The sequence below is a fragment of the Lemur catta genome, chromosome 3 (genome assembly GCF_020740605.2).
Source record: "Lemur catta isolate mLemCat1 chromosome 3, mLemCat1.pri, whole genome shotgun sequence".
In the NCBI taxonomy this organism is placed as follows: domain Eukaryota; kingdom Metazoa; phylum Chordata; class Mammalia; order Primates; family Lemuridae; genus Lemur; species Lemur catta.
In genome coordinates this window covers 123093583-123112174 of record NC_059130.1, presented here as the reverse complement: position 1 = coordinate 123112174, position 18592 = coordinate 123093583, and the positions used below count along the sequence as shown (strand labels likewise).

The 18592-nt window shown below is 57.7% G+C and overlaps 1 protein-coding gene across 2 annotated transcripts in view; it reads left to right on the top strand.

The window, feature by feature from the left end:
- KCNAB2 (potassium voltage-gated channel subfamily A regulatory beta subunit 2) overlaps positions 1–18592 on the top strand; it is an 83731-nt gene that overhangs the window by 20506 nt on the left and 44633 nt on the right. Inside the window, exons 2-3 of one of the 2 annotated variants that reach the window (XM_045546298.1) lie at positions 12614–12742; positions 13787–13828. In XM_045546298.1, coding sequence (XP_045402254.1) covers positions 12666–12742; positions 13787–13828 — 119 coding nt within the window. In that variant the 5' untranslated portion in view covers positions 12614–12665. The remainder of the gene's footprint in view (positions 1–12613; positions 12743–13786; positions 13829–18592) is intronic. The other variant, XM_045546299.1, reaches the window with a different exon arrangement.

Below are 18592 nucleotides of genomic sequence, written 5' to 3'. Positions count from 1 at the left end.
TCCCAAACTGAAACTCTGCCCCCCTCAAAACACTAACTCCCCAGCCCCCTCCCCAGCCCCTGGCACCCACTCTCCTACCTTCTGTCTCCATGCATTTGACTACTCTAGAACTTGACTACTCATGTAAGTGGAATCATACAGGATTTGTCTTTTTGTTTCTGACTTAGCATGGTGTCTTCAGGGTCCACCCGTGCTGTAGCATGTGTTAGAATGTCCTTCCTTTTTAAGGTTGAATCATATTCCGTTGCGTGTGCACGTGCATTTTGCTTATCCATTCATCTGTCAGTGGATGCATGGTTGCTTGCATGTTGTAGCCATCGTGAATAATGCCGCTATGAACGCGAGCGTACGAATACTTCTTTGAGACCCTGCGTTCGGTCCTTTAGCGTATATACCCAGAGTGGAATTGCTGGATCCTGTGGTAATTCTGTGTGCAAACTTTAGAGGAACCACCGCACCATCTCGCACGAAAGCTGCACCACTGTCCATTCTCACCACTCACGCACAAGGCTTCTAACTTCCCCACATCTTGTTATCTTCTGGGTTTTTTTTTAAAGTAGCCATGCTGATGGGTGTGAGGGGCATCTCACTGTGGTTTTGATTTGCATTTACCTAATGGTTAGTGATGTCGAGCAACCTTTCGTGTGCTCATCGGCCATTTTTATATTGTCTTTGGAGAAACTATGCAAGTCCTTTGCCCGTTTTCTAATTGGGCTGTTGGGTTTTCTGTTGCTGGGTTTTGGAGTTCTCTGTATTTTCTGGATATTAATCCCTCTGGAGAGACATGATTTGCCAGTGTTTTTTCCATTGTGTGGGTTGCCCTTTTACTCTGTTGATAGTGTCTTTTCAATGGGGCATTTCTAACTTTGCCATCCAAAATTTAAGTCACCTGCCTTCCTGATCCCAAGTAACTTTTTAAAAAGAGAGTTGGCAGATACCCAAAAGTCCTATTTGTTTTTAAGGGCCAGGAATGAAGCAGAGGTTTGAGGGCTGGTTCAGTGTGTCTGAACCTGCGAAGCAGCTGGCGAGGTTACAGGTGCTCGTTGGCAGCGTTCGGCCTCCAGCTGCCGTTCTCCAGATGCGAGGGCAGCGGCCGTGCTCTGTGAGGGCAGCGGGCAATCTGCGGTCGCACACCCGCAGGGTCATGGCAGCGTCTCCGTGCTACGGACAAGGGGATAACTGTTGCTACCCCAGCTCAGGTGGGCGGCAGAAGTCACCTGTTGAGAGCCAGGCCAAGGGGGTGGTCCAAGGCAGGAAGGTGGCAGTATGCGTGGAGGAAAGAACCCCGATTTAGACCCAGATGCACCCAGGCTCTGGTCCCAGGTTTGCCGCTGATTCACTGAGCGACCTTGGATGTTGTTTAATATTTGTGGGCCTTGAATTTCTCATCTGTAAAGTGCACTTCGCAGCGAGGGCTGGGGGCGTGGCCCAGAGCAGGCTCACCGTGGGGGCCCTCCCCACTCTCCGTCTATTTCCCACCCCCTCTTCTTCCTCCTCCTCTCGCCTCCCTCCTGTTCCTCTCCACACCCCTGCTTGCTTACTGAGCACCCAAACTGCTTTCCCTTCTTTTTCCTCCTCCCCCCTTCCCCCACCTCAGACTGTGTCATCCTGCCAGGGACCCCGGCACCTCTGATCGGGCGCACAGGAGCCGAGCTGGCTGATGCGGGCATGCGCCAGAGCTCCGTGCCCACCCTGGGGAAGGATCACGTATGAGAGGCGGGCTGGGACTGGGGACTCAGTACCATGCAGGTGGCTGGCACCGCGGGAGATGGAACGTTCCATCCGAGTCCTCCCTTTCCACACACTGGAGAGAACCTGGGCTCTGCCCCGGGGTGAGTCACCAGGGAGCCTGGCTCATGGGTGTAGGAGGGAGGTGGGGCCTCCCCAGAAGGAAGGACAGGGCAGGGAGGGTCCCCTCTCCTGCCTGGCCGCCCCCTCATCAGTCGCCTGCCCCTGCTGCGTCCTGGCACTGCATGGGTTTGGGGATGGGAGGTAGGGGACAGAGCCTGCCCCAGGCTTCTCGGTGTGAAGCTCAGAGCACAGCCGCGTAGTCAGCCAGCCCTGGGGTGAGGTCCCAACCGTGTGCCCGAGCCCCTTGGACCATCTGTGACGTCACCTGCAGTGCCTATTCCCAGGGGTCCAGGGAAGATCAGATGAGGGAGCACAGATGACAGGTGGGTGGCACACCCCAAGCGCAAAGCTGGCACAGGAAGGAAGAGCCTGCCCTGAGAGGGGCTCCCAGACTGGCAGAGAGAGTCTGCCTCCTGCTGTGGGCAGGAGGGTGGGGATACGCCCAGGTGCTTCCCCGTCACGCTGACCTCGCTCGCTCCCCCTCCATCTGCCTCCTGCTCCCTCTGGCCCCTGACTGCCAGGAGGGTTGGAGTGTCCGAGCCCTCCCGCCTGGGTCATGGCGCCAGGCATGCCTGAGACCAGAGGCCACACCCCGGCGCCCCACGGGGGCCTGCTGTGCCAGGCTCCTCTGCTCTGCCGTGGCCATGCCATGGGGCCCTGGCACGCGCTGTGCCAACTTCCTCTTGGGCCCTGTGGTCCTGATGCGGTTTGCTGACACGTGACTTCGCCGTCCGCTGTGTACACTCAGAACATGGTCTGGCCTCCCGCCTTCCCGTTCAGGAGCAGGTACCGGGGTGCTTTGGGGGACCGAGTTTCCCAGGATAGGTCTTGTGCCTGATGAGTGGGCAGCCCCAGCTCCCTGAGCAGGGCTCGCTGCTCCCCTAACATCCAGAGTTAACTGTGCCAGCCTGTACCCCTGAGCCCATGCCCCCTTTGGGATGGCTGCAGCCCGGGGGGAGCGTCCCCTGCAGACACCCTGCCCCACCCAGGCTAAGCCCCACATGGCTTCCTGTGCCAGCGGCTCGGCAGAGTGGGCCCAGCACCCGGCAGAGGTGTCTGACTGTGACACAGCTCTCCAGTGGCTTCTGCTTTTATCCCTGGTGCAACGAGGGGGGAGACGCCAGGAGATCAAGAGCCCTGCTGGGCCACCGTTGTCCCTACGCGGGGGAGTGGTAGCAGCTGCTGAGTGGCCCTGGGCAGCTCCTACAGAGAGTCCTGCCCATCTGCTCTCTCTCTGGAACCCCTGGCCTGGGATTTCCCATCTCTGAGTGAAAGGGAGGGCCCCTGCCTGGAACACGAATGAGATGGGTCCTGTCCCCTCCTCTCTCACCCCCTCCTTGGGGCCAGGCACAGGGCAGGGGTGCAGGAGGAAGACCCTTCTAAGTCCTTCCCCACCCTGCACTTCTGCCCTGGAAGGCCACACGCTGCCCCGAGCTCACTATGGGGTGGGGAGGGCAGGGGTGGGCAGGGAACTCCTGGTATCCGTGGCTGCCTCCCTCCCTGCCCGGCCCCCTCCTCCTGCACTTCCCACCGGCAGGGTATGGGTGCAGGGTGTGGCACTCAGTAGCTGCAAACGTGAACTGTCCTTGCAACAGTCTAGACCGTGGGCTCTGTGCCGGGTTGGTTTGGTATTTGTAATCAGGGAATGGGCATTTGGATGTTGCTTTGAAAAGATTGCAATTTTTAGTCTGTGATTTTTTCTTTTTTTTTTTTTTTTTTTTTGTGAGACAGAGTCTTGCTCTGTCACCCTGGCTAGAGTGCAGTGGTGTCATCATAGCTCACTGCAACCTCAAACTCCTGGGCTCAAGCGACCTTCCTGCCTCAGCCTCCTAGGTAGCTGGCACTACAGATGCCACCACCGCACCCGGCTAATTTTTCTATTTTTTTTTACTACAGACAAGGTCTTGCTCTTGCTCAGGCTGGTCTCAACTTCCCGAGCTCAAGCGATCCTCCTGCCTCGGCCTCCCAGAGTGCTAGGATTACAAGTGTGAGCCATCACACCTGGCCTAGTCTGTGATCTTTTAAAAAAATTTTTTTTAATGAGGCACTGATGAGATGTATTCTCAAATGCTCCCTTTAGCAGTCATGACCTTGGGCTTCATGATTGGGTCCAGGTGCTTCTGCTGTTGCCTGAACCATGTGACATCCATGCTGTTTAGGTTGGCAGATCACTGTGTCAGTCCCCTCAGCTCAGGCCTTAGGAGGTTGGAGGAGAAAGTGAGGTTCCTCTGCGACAAAGACGGGGGGTCTGGGCCATGATCTCCAGCCCCGTTCTTCTCCCCACACCCTGTGGGCTGAGTCTGAGCGATCTGGGTGGTGCTGGGGAACTGGGTTGTGTGGGCCTCCAGACTCTGCCCACCCTCTGGGGCATCCTAACAGCAACTGGGCCTTTCTTCTACTTCCCCCCTGGTGCCCCCCCAGGCAGCACTGACAGCCCACAGCCTCCGTGGGCAGAATTAACCCTTTGCCGCCATATCATGCTCACAGGGGAGGCGTGGGTGCCCGGCTGGGTGCCTGGCTCCCGGGGGAGAGAGGAAGAGCGTGTTGTGCAAGCGCCCTTGGTGTGGTGCGGTTTCCAGCAGTTACGCCTCTTCCTGTCTCTGCAGAGGCACGCTGTCACCACTCCAGCTCCTCCTGGCTCCGGCCCACAGACAGGCGGTGGCTTTGTGCCGTGCAGTAGTCACAGCAGACACTTCAGGGCTTTGGCAGGGAGGACGGCCAGAGACTGAGAAGTCACATGCGAAGTAACATCAGCCCAATGAGTAGGGACTGAGTCCTCGCCCTTGGGCCTTCCGGAAGATTGCCGGGTGCCACACCCAGAGGGCACAAGCCTCCTGTGTCTGTCCCTTCGGTCAGTGCTCACCCAGCATCTACCCAGTGCCTGGCGTGAACAGCAGGGATGAAGCTCCCTGTGCCGGGAGCTGACATCCCAGCAGTCTCGTGGGATTCGGGGGCAGAGGCAGAAGTGAGGACCGGGACACCACTGGTGCTGTGCTAGCCGACCTCTGAGATGGCCCCCAGGGCCCCCACCCCTGTGTTCACACCCCTGCTGTACTAGGGTCTTTTTTTTTTTTTTCCTGAGACAGAGTCTTGTTGTGTCACCGGGACTAGAGTGTCAACCTAGCTCACAGCAACCTCAAACTCCTGGGCTCAAGCGATCCTCCTGCCTCAGCCTCCCAAGTAGCTGGGACTACAGTTGTGTCCCACCACACCCAGCTAAATTTTTCAGCAAGTCTCATGGCCATAGGGGAAGGCAGGACCAGGAGTTCTCCCACCCCCGTGTGCGTGTGTACGTGTGTGTGTGTGTGTGTGTGTTGGGGACAGGCAGCAGAGTCACGCAGCGAAGGGCACAGAGACTGGGAGAAGTGAGGGACTCTCACACCCTCCTTCTATGCAAACCAGGCTCCTGCTCAGTCAACCAGAACACCTGGGTAACCAGGACAGGTTGTCCCCCAACCAGGCCAGATCAGAAAGTGTCTTCTATCACTTTGCATCTCTGTCCTCAACTCCTGGACTGTCTGACCTCTCCTGTGGCTTCTTGGCTTAGGTTTTCTTTTCTCTGCTTGATGCACTGAATTCTTCCTGTCTCATGCAGGTAGCTCTGGACAGCTCTGACAGGCTACAGATTCCACCTGTCAAAGGCGGCTAAAGGAATCAGAGAGAGAGAGAGAGAGAGAGAGCCCCAAAACCCCCACTCAGACACCTCAGAGCAGTTTGCCCCCAGAATAATGCAGTTGTTTTTCATTAGCTCCAACAGAAATTGTGGTCCTGCAGGCCAGGCCCCCCATTCTGCAGATGAGGAAACTGAGACTCCAAGAGAAAATACTGGGGGTCCCCAGCAAGGCCCCTCACCTCAGTCTGCCATGCCTGTCCCTCCTTGTAGTCTGGGCTTTTCCTCCTCGCCTCCTTGCCTTGCTTAAAATCATGTCCTGGGTCCAACTTTTCCAGAAAACTGCCAGCCCCAAGTCCCACAGCCAATCCCAGGCTTTCCCCGGGGTCCCAGGAATGGTAGGGGCCCCACGGGCTTTTGGTCAGTCCCTGAAAGAGTCTGCCCAGCCAGGCCTGAACTCAGCCTTCTGTCCTTTCACCAATTCTGCCTTCAGAGCCCAAACTAGCAACATAATTGGCCTTTCTAGAGAAACTGCAGTGGAGAAAACACCCGCACTGAGAGGTTGTAGGGACTGGATATTCACACAGCCTCCAAGAACCCTCCCTGCCGTGCCCTGGGGGACTCCACCTTAACCCAGTGACCTCCCACTGTGGACAGACTCGCTCACGTGCCTCCTGCTTGGATGCACGAGAGAGACAATCCTCGCCGAAAAGGTTTAGCTAAATCTAACCACGAGGCAGCAGTCAGACAAACCAAAACAAGAACACAGCCTGAACTTTTCAAAAAAAATGCAAGCGTCACAAAAAACGAAAAAGTGGTGGTTATGGGGGAGGGTTCTCTTCTAGACTAAGAAATAACCAATGCCGTTTGTGAGCCTTGATTGGATCCTGGATTTTTTTAAAGTTATAAAAGATATTTTGGAATAACTGGAAAAGTCAAGGCTGTGTGTCAGGTGATGCTGAATTCATTATCTTAGGTACAATCACGGTGTTGTGGTTATGGAAGGCAGGTTCTCACATGTGTGCTGAAGTGTTTAGGGTAAAGCTCAGGAGATTGCAACTGACTTTCAGACAGTTCAGGAAAAAAGTGTGTGTGCGCGCGCGCGCGTGTGTGTGTGTGTGTGTGCGCGCGTGTGGAGAGAGGAAGGGGAAGAGAGGAGAGGAGTGGGAACGCCTGCAAATGAGGCAAAATGTAAAGAATCGGTGATTAGGACGAAGAGTATATGGGTGTTTATTGCTATTCTGATTGTTTCAACTTTTCTGAGAGCTTTCCAAGCAGTAGGTTGGCCAGAAGAAAGGAAATGGGAGCCTTTCTTGGTCACCAGTGGTCGCAGCCTAACAGGCGAAGCGTAAGAGCTAGGATTTATTCAGCGTCTTTCCTCCTGAGTTGGAAGCATTCTCTCACCTTGCTTCTCTGCTCAGTGAGAAAGTTTGCGCTTGCGTTTCTCCAACCATAAATCAGGGAGATTTGGTCAAGGTCACACACAGACCAAGTGGAAGTGCATGAGACGGGAGAGACCCAGCCTGGCCCCGAGCCCTGCGCCCTCTCAGCTGCTGGGCTCCGCTCCTGAGTCGGGGTGCTGTCAGACGGTTTCTGAAGCCTGCTCTCCCGAGCCTTGGGGGTGTCGGTCCCCAGCCGGCTGGGCCACCTGGCTTGGCTCTGCCAGCCCTCCGCAGTGAAGGAGCCGCCGCGCCCGCCGGGATTCCCAGGGTCCCCACGGGGACGCTGGCTGCACAGGGATTGGCTGCCCGTGGGTGCAGTCGCTCCTGACTGGACAGTGGCAGGAGAGTGGCAGAGCACAGTGGGCTCTGTGTCCTGACGTGCAAAGCGGGGGCTCTGGGAAAAGCTCGCCAACCCTCTCCCCTGGGGGGTGGCAAAGGTTGTGGGCTGGGCTGCTGGGCACCCGGGCAGGACTGAAACGGGCGCTGTTGGCGACCTGCTGTTCCTTGTGAAGTGGCCATCAGAGGGCGTCCAGCTCTCGCCTGTGGCCGTGGGCTAGGGAGCTGCCGCTGGCACGGAGGGAGCCTGACTCCAGGGTCAGCACTTCTTGGAGTCCAGGCGAGGGGGTGGGGAGTGGGACAGGTGACCTCCCCGGGGCGCCGTAAGTGTGCCCAGCGCTGCCTGTCATCGCTGCACCTGTAGCGGCCCCGAGCGCCCCCACTGGACAGAGCGGGCATTACACCCTCCAGAGAAAGCTGCCCGCGCTGCACGTGCAGGCCCTGTCACCAGCGTCCCGCGGGGTGTGCTGCCTGCGGTAAGGGCAGACCACGGAGGCACTACCACCTCTCTGGTACCCTCTCTCTGCAGGCCTTCAGCAGGCTGGACTGCAGAAGCATTTGTCCATCCATCCATTCATTCATTCAACAAACACCTACTGAGTGTCTGTCTGCTAGGTGCCAGGCACAGCTGGGAACACTGCAGACAAAACTCCCTGCTTTCACAGAGCCGGCACCTTGGTGGGGAGAGAAGCCGGGAAATAGCGGAGGTATGTGAGCAGGTGAGAGTGCTAGGGAGAAAATACCGAATAGTACGGGGAAGGGACTGGAGTGCGTGGGGAGACACGGCGTGTGATTTCCAATGAGGTGTCCAGGGAAGACCTGGGTGAGAAGGTGACCTTGGCATGAAGAAGCAAAGGTGGGAATCAGAGAGGTCTTGGGCGTCAGAGGCTGAATTCAGGCAAGAGGAAGTGCAGAAGCCCTGGGGTGGGAGCGGACCCCCAGGAGCCAGCGTGGCTGGGGCAGTGAGCGAGGGCCACGGTGGGGGGTGAGGTTGGAAGGTCAAAGGGGCCGACAGGGCAGGGCCCCGAGGCCACTGTTGAGGTTTGGATTCTTCCTTTGGATAGAATGGAAGCCATTGGAAGGTTTTGAGCAAAGTAATGGCATGGTCTGACTTATGTTCTAGAAGGTTCACGCTGGCCCTGTAAAGCAGACTGCCAGGGGTAAGGTGGAAGCTGGGAGGCCTGTTAGAAGCTGCCGTGAGGACCAAGAGAGAAGGTGGTGTCCTGGGCTGGCGGGGGGTGGAGAATGGGGGTGAGCACAGGGTCCCAGCCCAGTGATGATTGGATGTGGGATGTGGGGGGAAGAAAGGAGTCGGATGACTCCTAGGAATTTGGAGTGAGCACCTGGGAGGACGGCGGGGGGAAGAGCAGGGCTGCAGGTGGGTGGGAGCTCCAGGTGCAGCCCGTGGATCTGAAGCAATCATTCCGCATCTTTGCGGACACTCCGTGCAGGCAGTTGGATAAACAAGTCTGGGGCTCAGGGGCGTGGTTGGGGTGCGGTATAAGCGTGGGGTGTACAGAGTAGTGACAGAGTTGAGAGCCAGGAGACGAGCAGAAGTCTGAGGGGCTTCGTGTGGATGGAAAAGAAAACGGTTCCAGGCCTGATCCTGGGCGGCCGCGGAGAAGAGCAGGAAGCAGCCGGGGCGCTGAGAAAGAGCGGCCGGAGAGTGTGGGGTCCTGGGAGCCGAGGAGGACCTCAGGCAGTGCCACTGTCACCACGATACCGTGGACGCCATCGGACTTAGCAACAGGGAGGTCACTGCAACCTTGGCAAGAGTGGCTTTCACTGAGGGTGGGGATGAGGCTGATTGAGTCGGTTCATGAGCCGAAAGGAAGAAGAATTGCAGACAGGTGAGGACAATTTCTTAAGGTGGTTTCCTGTGAATGGAAGGAGAGAAATTTTACAACAGTGGAGAAGGAAGTGGGTCCGAGAAACTGTGGTTTTTGTTTCTGAGATGGGAGGAATGATAATTCACTGTGTGCAGATACGGGGCTTCATGGAGGAGGAGGAGGAGGAGGAGGAGGAGGAGGACTGGGCTGCAGGACGCCCTTGAGTAGGTGTGGACGCGGCGTGGCCAGCTCATCCGGGCATCCGAGGGAGGCAGGGCAGAAAGCTTTAAGTGCTGACTGCTGGAGGGTAGGTCTGGGCAAGTTGGCTTCTGGTTGCTTCTGTGTCCTCAGTGAACTAGGAAGCCGCAAGGTCAGAGGTAAGAGAGAGATGGGAGAAGTATTGATGGTTTAAGGAGAGGAGTTGCTGGGAGTTGTCCCCTTGGGAGTAGGAGAGACAATGGCCCAAAGCAGGCGTTGGTGAACTTTGTCTATAAAGAGCCGGAGAGTGGATGTGTTAGGCTTTGCCCACCAGCCAGTCTCTGCTGCAGCTACTCAACCCTGCCATTGTAGCTCAGAAGCAGCCTTAGGCAATTTGTAAACAAACGGGCATGGAGGTGTTCCAGTAAAACTTTATTTACAAAAACGGGTAGATTTGGCCTGCTGGTCTAGGACCTGGCCTCCGGGCCACGGGCTCTCAGCGTGGTCCCAGAGCCAGTAGCATCAGCATTACCTGGGCCCTGCCCACATCCGTGGAACCAGAGACTCTTGGTCCCCAAAACTTTTCAAATGCAAGATGAGTGTGTGATTCTAGAAGTTAAACACCCCTGAGTGCCACCGCGCTGCACCTGGGCTCAGGGAAAGCCAATGAGGAGAGAGTGGGCTGTGGGGCAGGCTATTAAGGGCACAGGCATCCTGCCCCCAGCCACTTCTGCAGGAGTGTGTGGGGACGTCCTGCCTCCCATTCTTCCTTGTGGCCTGGGGACCATGTTTGTTTATGCATCCTCCATGGGAGGCTCCCTGGGGACAGGCCATGGTGACAGCTCCGCTCCCAGTAGGCCTATGCCTAGTGCTCTGTGACACCCTGTGCTCTGTGGCCACTTTTTCCCGTCTGTGTCCCTCAGCCGCCTGGGCGTGCCTCAGGGGCAGGGACTCTTGTTCGCATGGGAAACCTCCAGCACCTGCACACAGCAGGGCCTCGGCCAGTGTTCCGTGCATTTAGGAATGCACCGTCACTGGGAGTTTAACGACAGCTTTTTAACGACTTTAGTGAGACAATTTGATTTCACCTGAGAAGGCAAAATGCGTGAGCAGCGGATGGGCTCAGGGAGAGTCTGCCCTCGAGACCCCGGCCCCCAAATGGCACAGGGACTTGAGTGCGCAAGGCTGGATAACCAGCCACTTTCTTCAGAGAGGCGGTGCACAAATTATACAAATCTCAGTCCACTTTGTTTCCTTCGTCATTCCATTCTGAATGAAATTCTTTATGAATAAAACTTGGGGGGACCCTCCCAACCCTGTCACTTCCTCTGAGGTCATCACGGTGCGAAATCTTCATCACATCTTCTGTCCCCATTTTCTAGCAGATCCACACACAGGCTCACACCCTCACCCAGAGGAGACCTCAGTTTTTAGTGGGACCTAAACCTGTACTGCAGAGAGTGACTGGGACGCCAGCTTCCCGGTGACTGTTCTGGGAAAAAGGAAGCATCCGATGACAAAGCCCTCCAGATCAGACGCTTGAATAAGTGTCTGGTTACCCACCAATTTCTGGGGCCATTGTGGGTGGGCATGGCTGTGTTTTGTTTTCTTTTCTGTTTTTAGAGACGGGCTCTTGCTCTGTCACCCAGGCTGGGGTACATGGCATGATCAGAGCTCACTGCAGCCTCAAACTCCCGGGCTCAAGCTATCCTCCCACCTCAGCCTCCTAAGTAGCTGGGACCATAGGCAGGCACCACCACACCCAGCTAATTTTTAAATTTTCTGTAGGGACAGAGTCTCACTATGTTGCCAAGGCTGGTCTCCAACTCCTGGCCTCAAGTGATCTCCCACTTCGGCCTCCCAGAGTGCTGGGATTGCAGGCATGAGCCGCCACGCCCGGCCTGTGTTTTGAGCCCAGACCATCCCTCTGCCCATGGCTGCAGGACCATGTGATTTTGCATCAGGGGACCTTACTCTTCCAGCAGCCAGGCCCTGTTCGAGTGACACCTGCAAAACCCCTGCCCTCGTGGAGCTCACACTCTAGAGAGGGAACCAGAACACCACAGACCCATGTGCAGACAGGGCTGGCCAGGGTCGTCCCAGGAGCTGGGAGGGGATGCCTGAGCACAGCAGTCGGGCAGCTCACTGGGAAGGGCTGCAGTACAGGTGCCACAGACAGGAAGCTGTGAGGCCATGAGCGGGGCCTGCACGAGGGGCAGAGGTGAGAGTCGGGAGGCGGAGCACTGACATGGAGGGAAGAAGGAAGGAAGGGGCCCCCGGCCCAGATTCGCTGTTAAAATGGAAGCCCCTGGCTGCGGGTGGGGCAGGGACTGTGGGGCTGAGTGGGAGCAGGAGAGCAGTTAGGAAGCAACCCAGGGGCTCGGGGGAGAGAGGCTCTGGGGGCAGTGGGGAAGAGTGGAGGGCAGGATGCTGGCACTCATGCGCACTGTCATTGCCACTGTAACAGCCACGAATTTAGCAGCTCCAAATAGCCCAGTGTGTGATCTTGTGGTTTCTGTGGGTCAGACGTTCAGGCAGAGCTGGGCTGGGTCTACTGCTCTGAGACGCTCCCCCTACCCCCCCCCCCAGCTGCAGTCGGGGTGCTGGCCAGGCTGGGCTCTCAGCAGAAGCTGCAGCTGAGGAAGGATCCGCTTTCATCTGAAGGACTCACTTCTTTGTGGGCTCTTGGACTGAGAGCTCAGGGCTGTTGGCCAGAGGCTGCCCTCATTCCTGCCCTGGACCTCTCCAGCAGGGCAGTTTCCTCCATCAGAGCCAGGGATGGAGTGGCTGCTAGCACAGAAGTCACAACCTGTGTCACTTCTGCTGGTCAGAAGCAAGTCACCGGGCCCAGCCCACACTCAAGGGGAGGGGCCCCTGGTGTGCTGCCTGTCTTAGAAGCTTAGGAGGCCGCAGCGGGCTGGAGTCAGGCCCAGGCAAAGGCGTCAGGATGACCCTGGGGACAGCAGTGCTGTTGCCTGGGAGGGGAAGGCTGTCAGGAGCTCGGTCAGCGCACAGGTGCCCTCTGGGGGCGTCTCTTCTGCACAGCGTGGGCAGCAGAAACCCCTTCCAGGGTTTCAGAAAAGCCGTCAGGGAGATGCGGAAGGTCCCCCATGCTGCCTCGAGTGGCAGTGTGGGGTGAGGGAGTGGGAGTCTTCACGGTCGTTGTCCCTGATCCCAGCCCCACCTGAGTCCGTGGGCCTGCCTGTCCATCTGTCTGATGGGGGCGAACAGATGCTCTGTGAACTCAGCCTTCTGGGCCTTTACCACCACAGGGCCTCCTGGCTAGACCTGGTTCATCTGTGTTAACCACCACCCTCCCCTTCCCTGTTTTGCTTTTTTTCTTCCAGAATTTTTCCTCCGTGAAAAATCGAGCAGGTCTGGACAAGTGAGGCCAGCTCCATGTATCCAGAATCGACGACGGGCTCCCCAGCTCGGCTCTCCCAGCGGCAGACAGGCTCCCCCGGGATGCTCTACAGGTGACTGCCCGACCCCTGCCCCAGCCCCCTCCCAGGGTCCGTCCTGCCTCTGAGGAGGGTCCCCAAAGCCACTGTCCTCCCCTTGGGATGAAGGAAGGACTGAGGGGGCCCCATGGGCTCTGCTTCTCACGGGGCTGCGAGGTGCACGCAGTGAGCTTTTCTCCAGGAAAGGCGTGGAAGCTTTAACAACCAAAGTGGAAAAGGAAAAGCAAAGCTCTTCTGGTGGGAACGAGCCGGGATAGACTCCTTTCTTGGCCCTGACTGTTCTGAAACGTTTCGTTCAAGGGTAACAGAGAGGCCCCCCAGTGAGCGAGCGCAGGCACTCGTGTGCCCCGGAGTCCCCGGCTCCCCGGGCCCCTGGAGCCAGGCTACAGCCTCCTCCGCGTCTGCCCACTTTCCAGCACCCTGAGGGGTAGAGGTGGCCAGATGCTCCTGGGGCACCCCTGATGTCCTCCCTCAGGGCCACTTCCAAATGCAGCTCTGAGCCTTTCTGTTCACACAGCACGGAGGGCATTGGGCAAGAGCCGCCAGCTCCAGGAACGGCGAACAGAACCCATGAAAGATTGGGGCATGGGCAGGACCCTGACGGCTCATTGGTCCTTTCTAGATAATTGTTGGGGCCCAAACCAGAGCCGGGGTCTATGGAAACCACAGAGGAGGGGTGTCACGTGTGGATTTGGCAGCCCGCGGGCTGACCTGTGCTTCTGGGTGGGAGGGTTTTCACGGTGGCTCTGAAGCGTTTATAAAGCATGTCCCAAAGCATGTTCAGTCCCAGCTCCCACCCCAGGTTCACGTGAAGGACGCCTGGCGTCCAGGCTAGACGGGCTCCGGGCCTCTGCGCCGTGGCCGCCGGGTGGCGCTGCTGCAGAGCGTTTGGTGCCCGGCGCGGAGACGGGCCTGAGCAGGCGGCGGGTGGGGCCCCGGGGGCTGCCAGACGTCGGCGATGCTGCCTGAGCTGCACCTCCCGGGGCTGGTGCCAACTGTGGACTGTCTCTCTTCTCTCCCTCTCCCCTCTTTCTCTCTTTCCTCCATCGCTGTCCGAAGTACTCGGTATGGGAGTCCCAAAAGACAGCTCCAGTTTTACAGGTAATGAGTCTTCGTCTCTAAACCCGGCAAGCTGAAGGCAGGGGCGTGGGTGGGAGGTCCGCACCCACGCCGAGCAGGTGCTGCTGTTTCCTCTGACACAAACCCCAGACAAGCCCCAGGCTCTGCCGGTGCCTGGCCCACAGAGCTGGGCCAGATGAGAAATGTGAAGTCGGGTTTATTGTGTGTGTTGATCTACACAAGTTTGCTTTGATTTGATTTGAGGTGTCACAGACTTCTGACACCTTAGCTCTCAGCCCAGTCGCCCCTGAGCCTCACGCACCCGCCGTGGGTGGGGTGCTGGCCTGGGGTCGCCGGCTCCTGCTCCTTCCGTTTTCAGAGCAAAGGACGATGTGGTGAGCCCATCGTCCCCCCCTTTGCCTGTGGGTTCGAGCTGGTGAGAAACTGCCCCGGCGGGACATGGCATCTAGAGGCCAGGAAAACACCTGGTTTGCTAGTCCACCCACAGGGAAGCATGATGTCACTGCGTCGTCCCCCCACCATGATCCAAGTCCCGTCGGAAGTTCACACCCACAAGAAGGCGTCAGCCTTTGATGAACCTGAGAGCTCTGTAAGTTCCAAATCAGCTCAAACCCACAGGCAAAGTCCATGCCTCCCTCTGGGCTGCTTCTCCCTCATCATCTTGTTGCCACCTCTAACTCTAGGAAGTAAAATGTCAGGGCTTCCCAGAACCCGCAGGTCCGCAAGCTCCCCCAGCCTGGGGCTCGAGGGGAGTAACGTGGCTCTCGCCGCAGGCCCCTCGTGTGCTGCCGCATCTTGGCGTGCGGGCCTGGGCGGTCTCTTCGGAACCAGCCGCCCTCGGTCCTACACACCCACAGGGGGCAGCACTCGGGGGCGTTTGTTGCTGGTACAGCGGGGGTCTCGGTCGATGAGTGCGAGGATTGGCACTGGCTTCCCATGGGGCTCTTCCCTCCCCGCAGCCTGGGCACCGCAGAGGGTGGCTGTGGCCCGGGGTGCTCAGGCCAAGCTGTGCCCATTTCAGCACCTCCTGGGCGCTCTTGCTCCTTCCGGACAGCTCTGAAGAGACTGCCAACTCTGACTCTACTGAAACGTTGGCTAGATGTGAACTTAGGCTTGCAAATGCTCTCACTGGATGAAACGTCTGTATCATAATGTGTGTATGTATGATGGCATAATACATCCTACTGAATGTGCAGCGTTCGTCCCAGGGCACTTGACCAGTGAAGTCAAACGTGCACCTGACCTGCGTCCTCAGAGAGCCTGGGGCTGCCTTGGCTCTTGGAAGGGGAGGGTGAGGTCAGGTGAGCAGGCAGGAAAATCCCAGGTGCAGACCAGACAGCTCAAAAGGCCTCACCTGTAGGAGGGGCCGAGTAAATTGTCTGGTGTAAGCGAGGTGAGGTGCAAGTCTTCCACCCCACTCGCTGGCCCTCGGAACCCCGCAGGTGCAACCTGTTGTCCACCCCCTGGGGGACCCTCTGGATGAGAACCCACATCCTAGAGACCTTCCCTGCCCTCCCGCTCAGCCTCTCAGCTCCGTGTTCTGGTGCCCACGGGCTCTAGCTGTCCTGCCCTTTGGATCCTAGTGTAGAGTCTTCACGGAGACGCTCAGGTGTCTATTGTGGACCTCTGGTGATGACCTTTAAGGGCTGGGATCTTTGCATATCAACAGACTGGGTACCACTCCCCGAGGGGCACCTGCATCACACAGCACTAAACATGGCCATCGAATGGTTAAGTTATTTAAGCCTGACCCTCTAGTGGCACAGGTGCCTCAAGCAGCTCCCAGGGAGGAAGGGAGGTAAGACACTGTATCAGCTAGCTATCCACCAAACACTGTGTAACAAACAACCCCAAACTCAGTGTCATGCAACTATTGTCATTTCTTGCTTCTGTGTCTGTGGTTGACTAGGGTCAGCTCATCTAGGCTGGGCTTGGCTGTCTCCCAGCTGCAGGTTTGTCCAGCTATTCTCCATCCTTCTTAACCAGGGCCTATCCCAGCCACATTCTTCACACGGCAGAAGTGCCGGCGGAACAGCAGAAGCATGCAATGTCGCCTAAGACCTGTGGGTGGGACCAGAACACTGTCACCTCTGCTCACATGCTTTTGGCCAAAGCAAGCACAAAGTCAAGGGGCAGGAAAATATATTCCCCCCACCCATGGGAAGAAATACAAAGTCATGTGGCAAAGGTCGTGGGTCCAGAGAGGGGTGCGGGATTGGGAACAGTCGTGCAGTCCACTCCAGAACCCGAATAACTCTGACAGTGTCTAGGAGGCAAAACAAGTCACAGGGGAAGCCCGGAGAGCTGCTGGGGCTCCAAAGACGGGGTGGCCACAGCCAGCTGGGAGAGCCAGGAAGGCTTCCTGCAAAAGGCAGCAAGCGATCTTTGAGCTGGGCCTTGAAGGCTTCAACACAGAGACTGGAAGAACATTCCAGTAGATGTGACAGCCTGAACCACAACTTGGAGGTGTGCACAGAGAGCAGGAGGTGGTGGCCACCCAGACAGAGCCATCAGGGATGTGATGGAGAGAGTGAGAGGCCAGAGTGGAGGTAGATTGGGGTCAGATTGGGGAGGGCCTTGAATGCCAAGTGAAGGGGCTTCATAGGGCACTGGGGAGCCATCTGTGGTGTATGAGCAGGGCAGGGTCAGAGCCCTGCAGTAGTGAGGAAGCCTGCTGGTAGCAGGGAGTAAAGGGGGCAGGGGGACCGAGTGTAGTGAGGCCATATGAAACCCAGGACGGGTGAAGAGGGGCCGAGCTGCAGGAGCCACAGGGAGAGAAGGAAGGTGCCGGGCCTGAGCAGAGGGTGTTGAAAGCAACATCCACGGCTGCTGACCGAGACAGGGAGGAGTGGTAGCCTGGGGGAAGGGAGGCCTCATTCAGAGCCTGTTAGGCTGATGCCACCACCGACAGTGAGGCTCGGGGCACCTACGGGGGCGAGGAGAGGTGAGCTGACGGAGTGGGCTTGGGCCTTTGGGGAAGAGCCATCCCAGGTCAGCCACTGAGGCCTGCCCGGGTAGTAGCCTGGTGCCAGGCACCCCGGATCCCAAGTCCTCTCTTGGCCTCCCGTTCCGTTTACCTTCTACTCCGCGTCTGGGGCACTGGCTTCCTGTCCCCACCCCCCTCCCCCAGTGGCAGCCGCCATGTTTGTTCATTTGTCACAGGACAGACAGCTCCGCCCCCATCCAGCATCCCAGATGCACCAGTGGACTTTCCCAGTTGGAAGATAATGTCTCACTGAGACTTTTTAGGCATCCTGGGATGACACACAGTCCCTTAGAGGTCACGACCCTAGGCCGGGCTCAGCGTTTAGCGTGACCTCGTGTGGTGCTATCTCAGAGCATTTCCCAAACCCCGGGTCAGGACATGTGCCGTGAAGAATGGCTCTTGTGCCCCTGCCTGGAGGGAGTAGCAGGGTGGGGTCCAAACAGCAGGCTTCTGGAACGTTCTGCCATTTATAGGTACTGGCAGTGCAGGATATACCAATCTGGGGTACATCCCAGCGGAGGGGTGCTGAGGCCTCTCTAAGACCCCCCTGTGCCGTGGGAGGTGGTCCCTGCCGTGGGGAGCCTGGCTCTCCCGCTGCAGACACAGTTCAGAAGCGGGTGGGACTTGGAGGCTGCAAGCTCTGTCCCCCACTCAAATCCCAAGGCCTGCCCCTTTCTACCTGTGGTTCCGAGGGGCCGTGTCTGGCATGCAGGGGCGGTGGAGACAGTGAGGGTGGGCCCAAGGGACGGGCAGGACCCCCCACCTTGGGCTGCACCCCAACCCTTCATGCCAGGCATCGGCCTTGCCAGGCTGCACCGGGGAACTGCACTTCCCGAGCTTTCAGGGGAAGAGGCGCTCGTGAATAATTCAGCCTCCTTTGCTGAGATGAAAACGCCCTAATAGAGCTAATGGACTCGCCGCCTCAAAACTCCACCGTGGTGGGACTCAGCTCATCCTCCAATTGCCTCTGACGTCCCGCAGCGACACTCCCTAATGAAAAAGCCGCCGCACCAGGTCCATAGAGCGCCTGGTGATCCCTAATAAACTAGACTGTGGCCTTTTTACCGAGCAGACACCAGCAGAGGCAGGTGAGTTGTCCCTTCAGCCCCAGGCACCTTCTTCGGGGGATGCTGCCTGGGGGCAGCGTCTTTGGGAACTAAAACAACAGAGAGCACGATATTTGTGGATGCCTTTGGCTGATCTGAGATTACAGCTTCTGCATTTTCTCAAAGCAGAGAGCCTCAAGACCGAGATGGCCCTAGGTGACTTGAGATGGCTGTGCCGGGCAGGGTGGGGCAGGTGGGTCCCGCCTGGCAGCGTCCGGGTGGGCGCAGATGCTTCCTAGCCCCGGCCTGCTTGCCGCCGACCTGCCGAGGGCTGGCTCTCCCTGTCTGCTGAGACGCAGGCATACAGCACGGGCCCCTCGGCTCACCGCTGATTAAGATTCAGCATTTTTGCATTTTGCCGAGAGCGCTGTCAGGGCAGTTTGGTCGCTTTCTGAAAACTCTGTCCAGGAAGCACATGCCTGGGGAAGCCGGGGGCTGCTTGTTTGGGTCTTGGTTTGCTGACTGTCCCTGAGCAAACATGATTTTGGTCTTGCGCTGGTGTGATGCCTTGCATTGTAGAGCCGCGCCTGGAATGGTCACAGCTTGCCTTCCATTTCTGCTCTCGAGAACGTTGGCCAGTCTCTCTAATGTGTAGACAGGTGTCACCGCTTGGAAGAGATGCTCAGGATTCCTTCTCAATCTTCTGACTCGTGCTTTGCTGGCTTTCAGTAAGCAGACTGCAATTCAGAAATT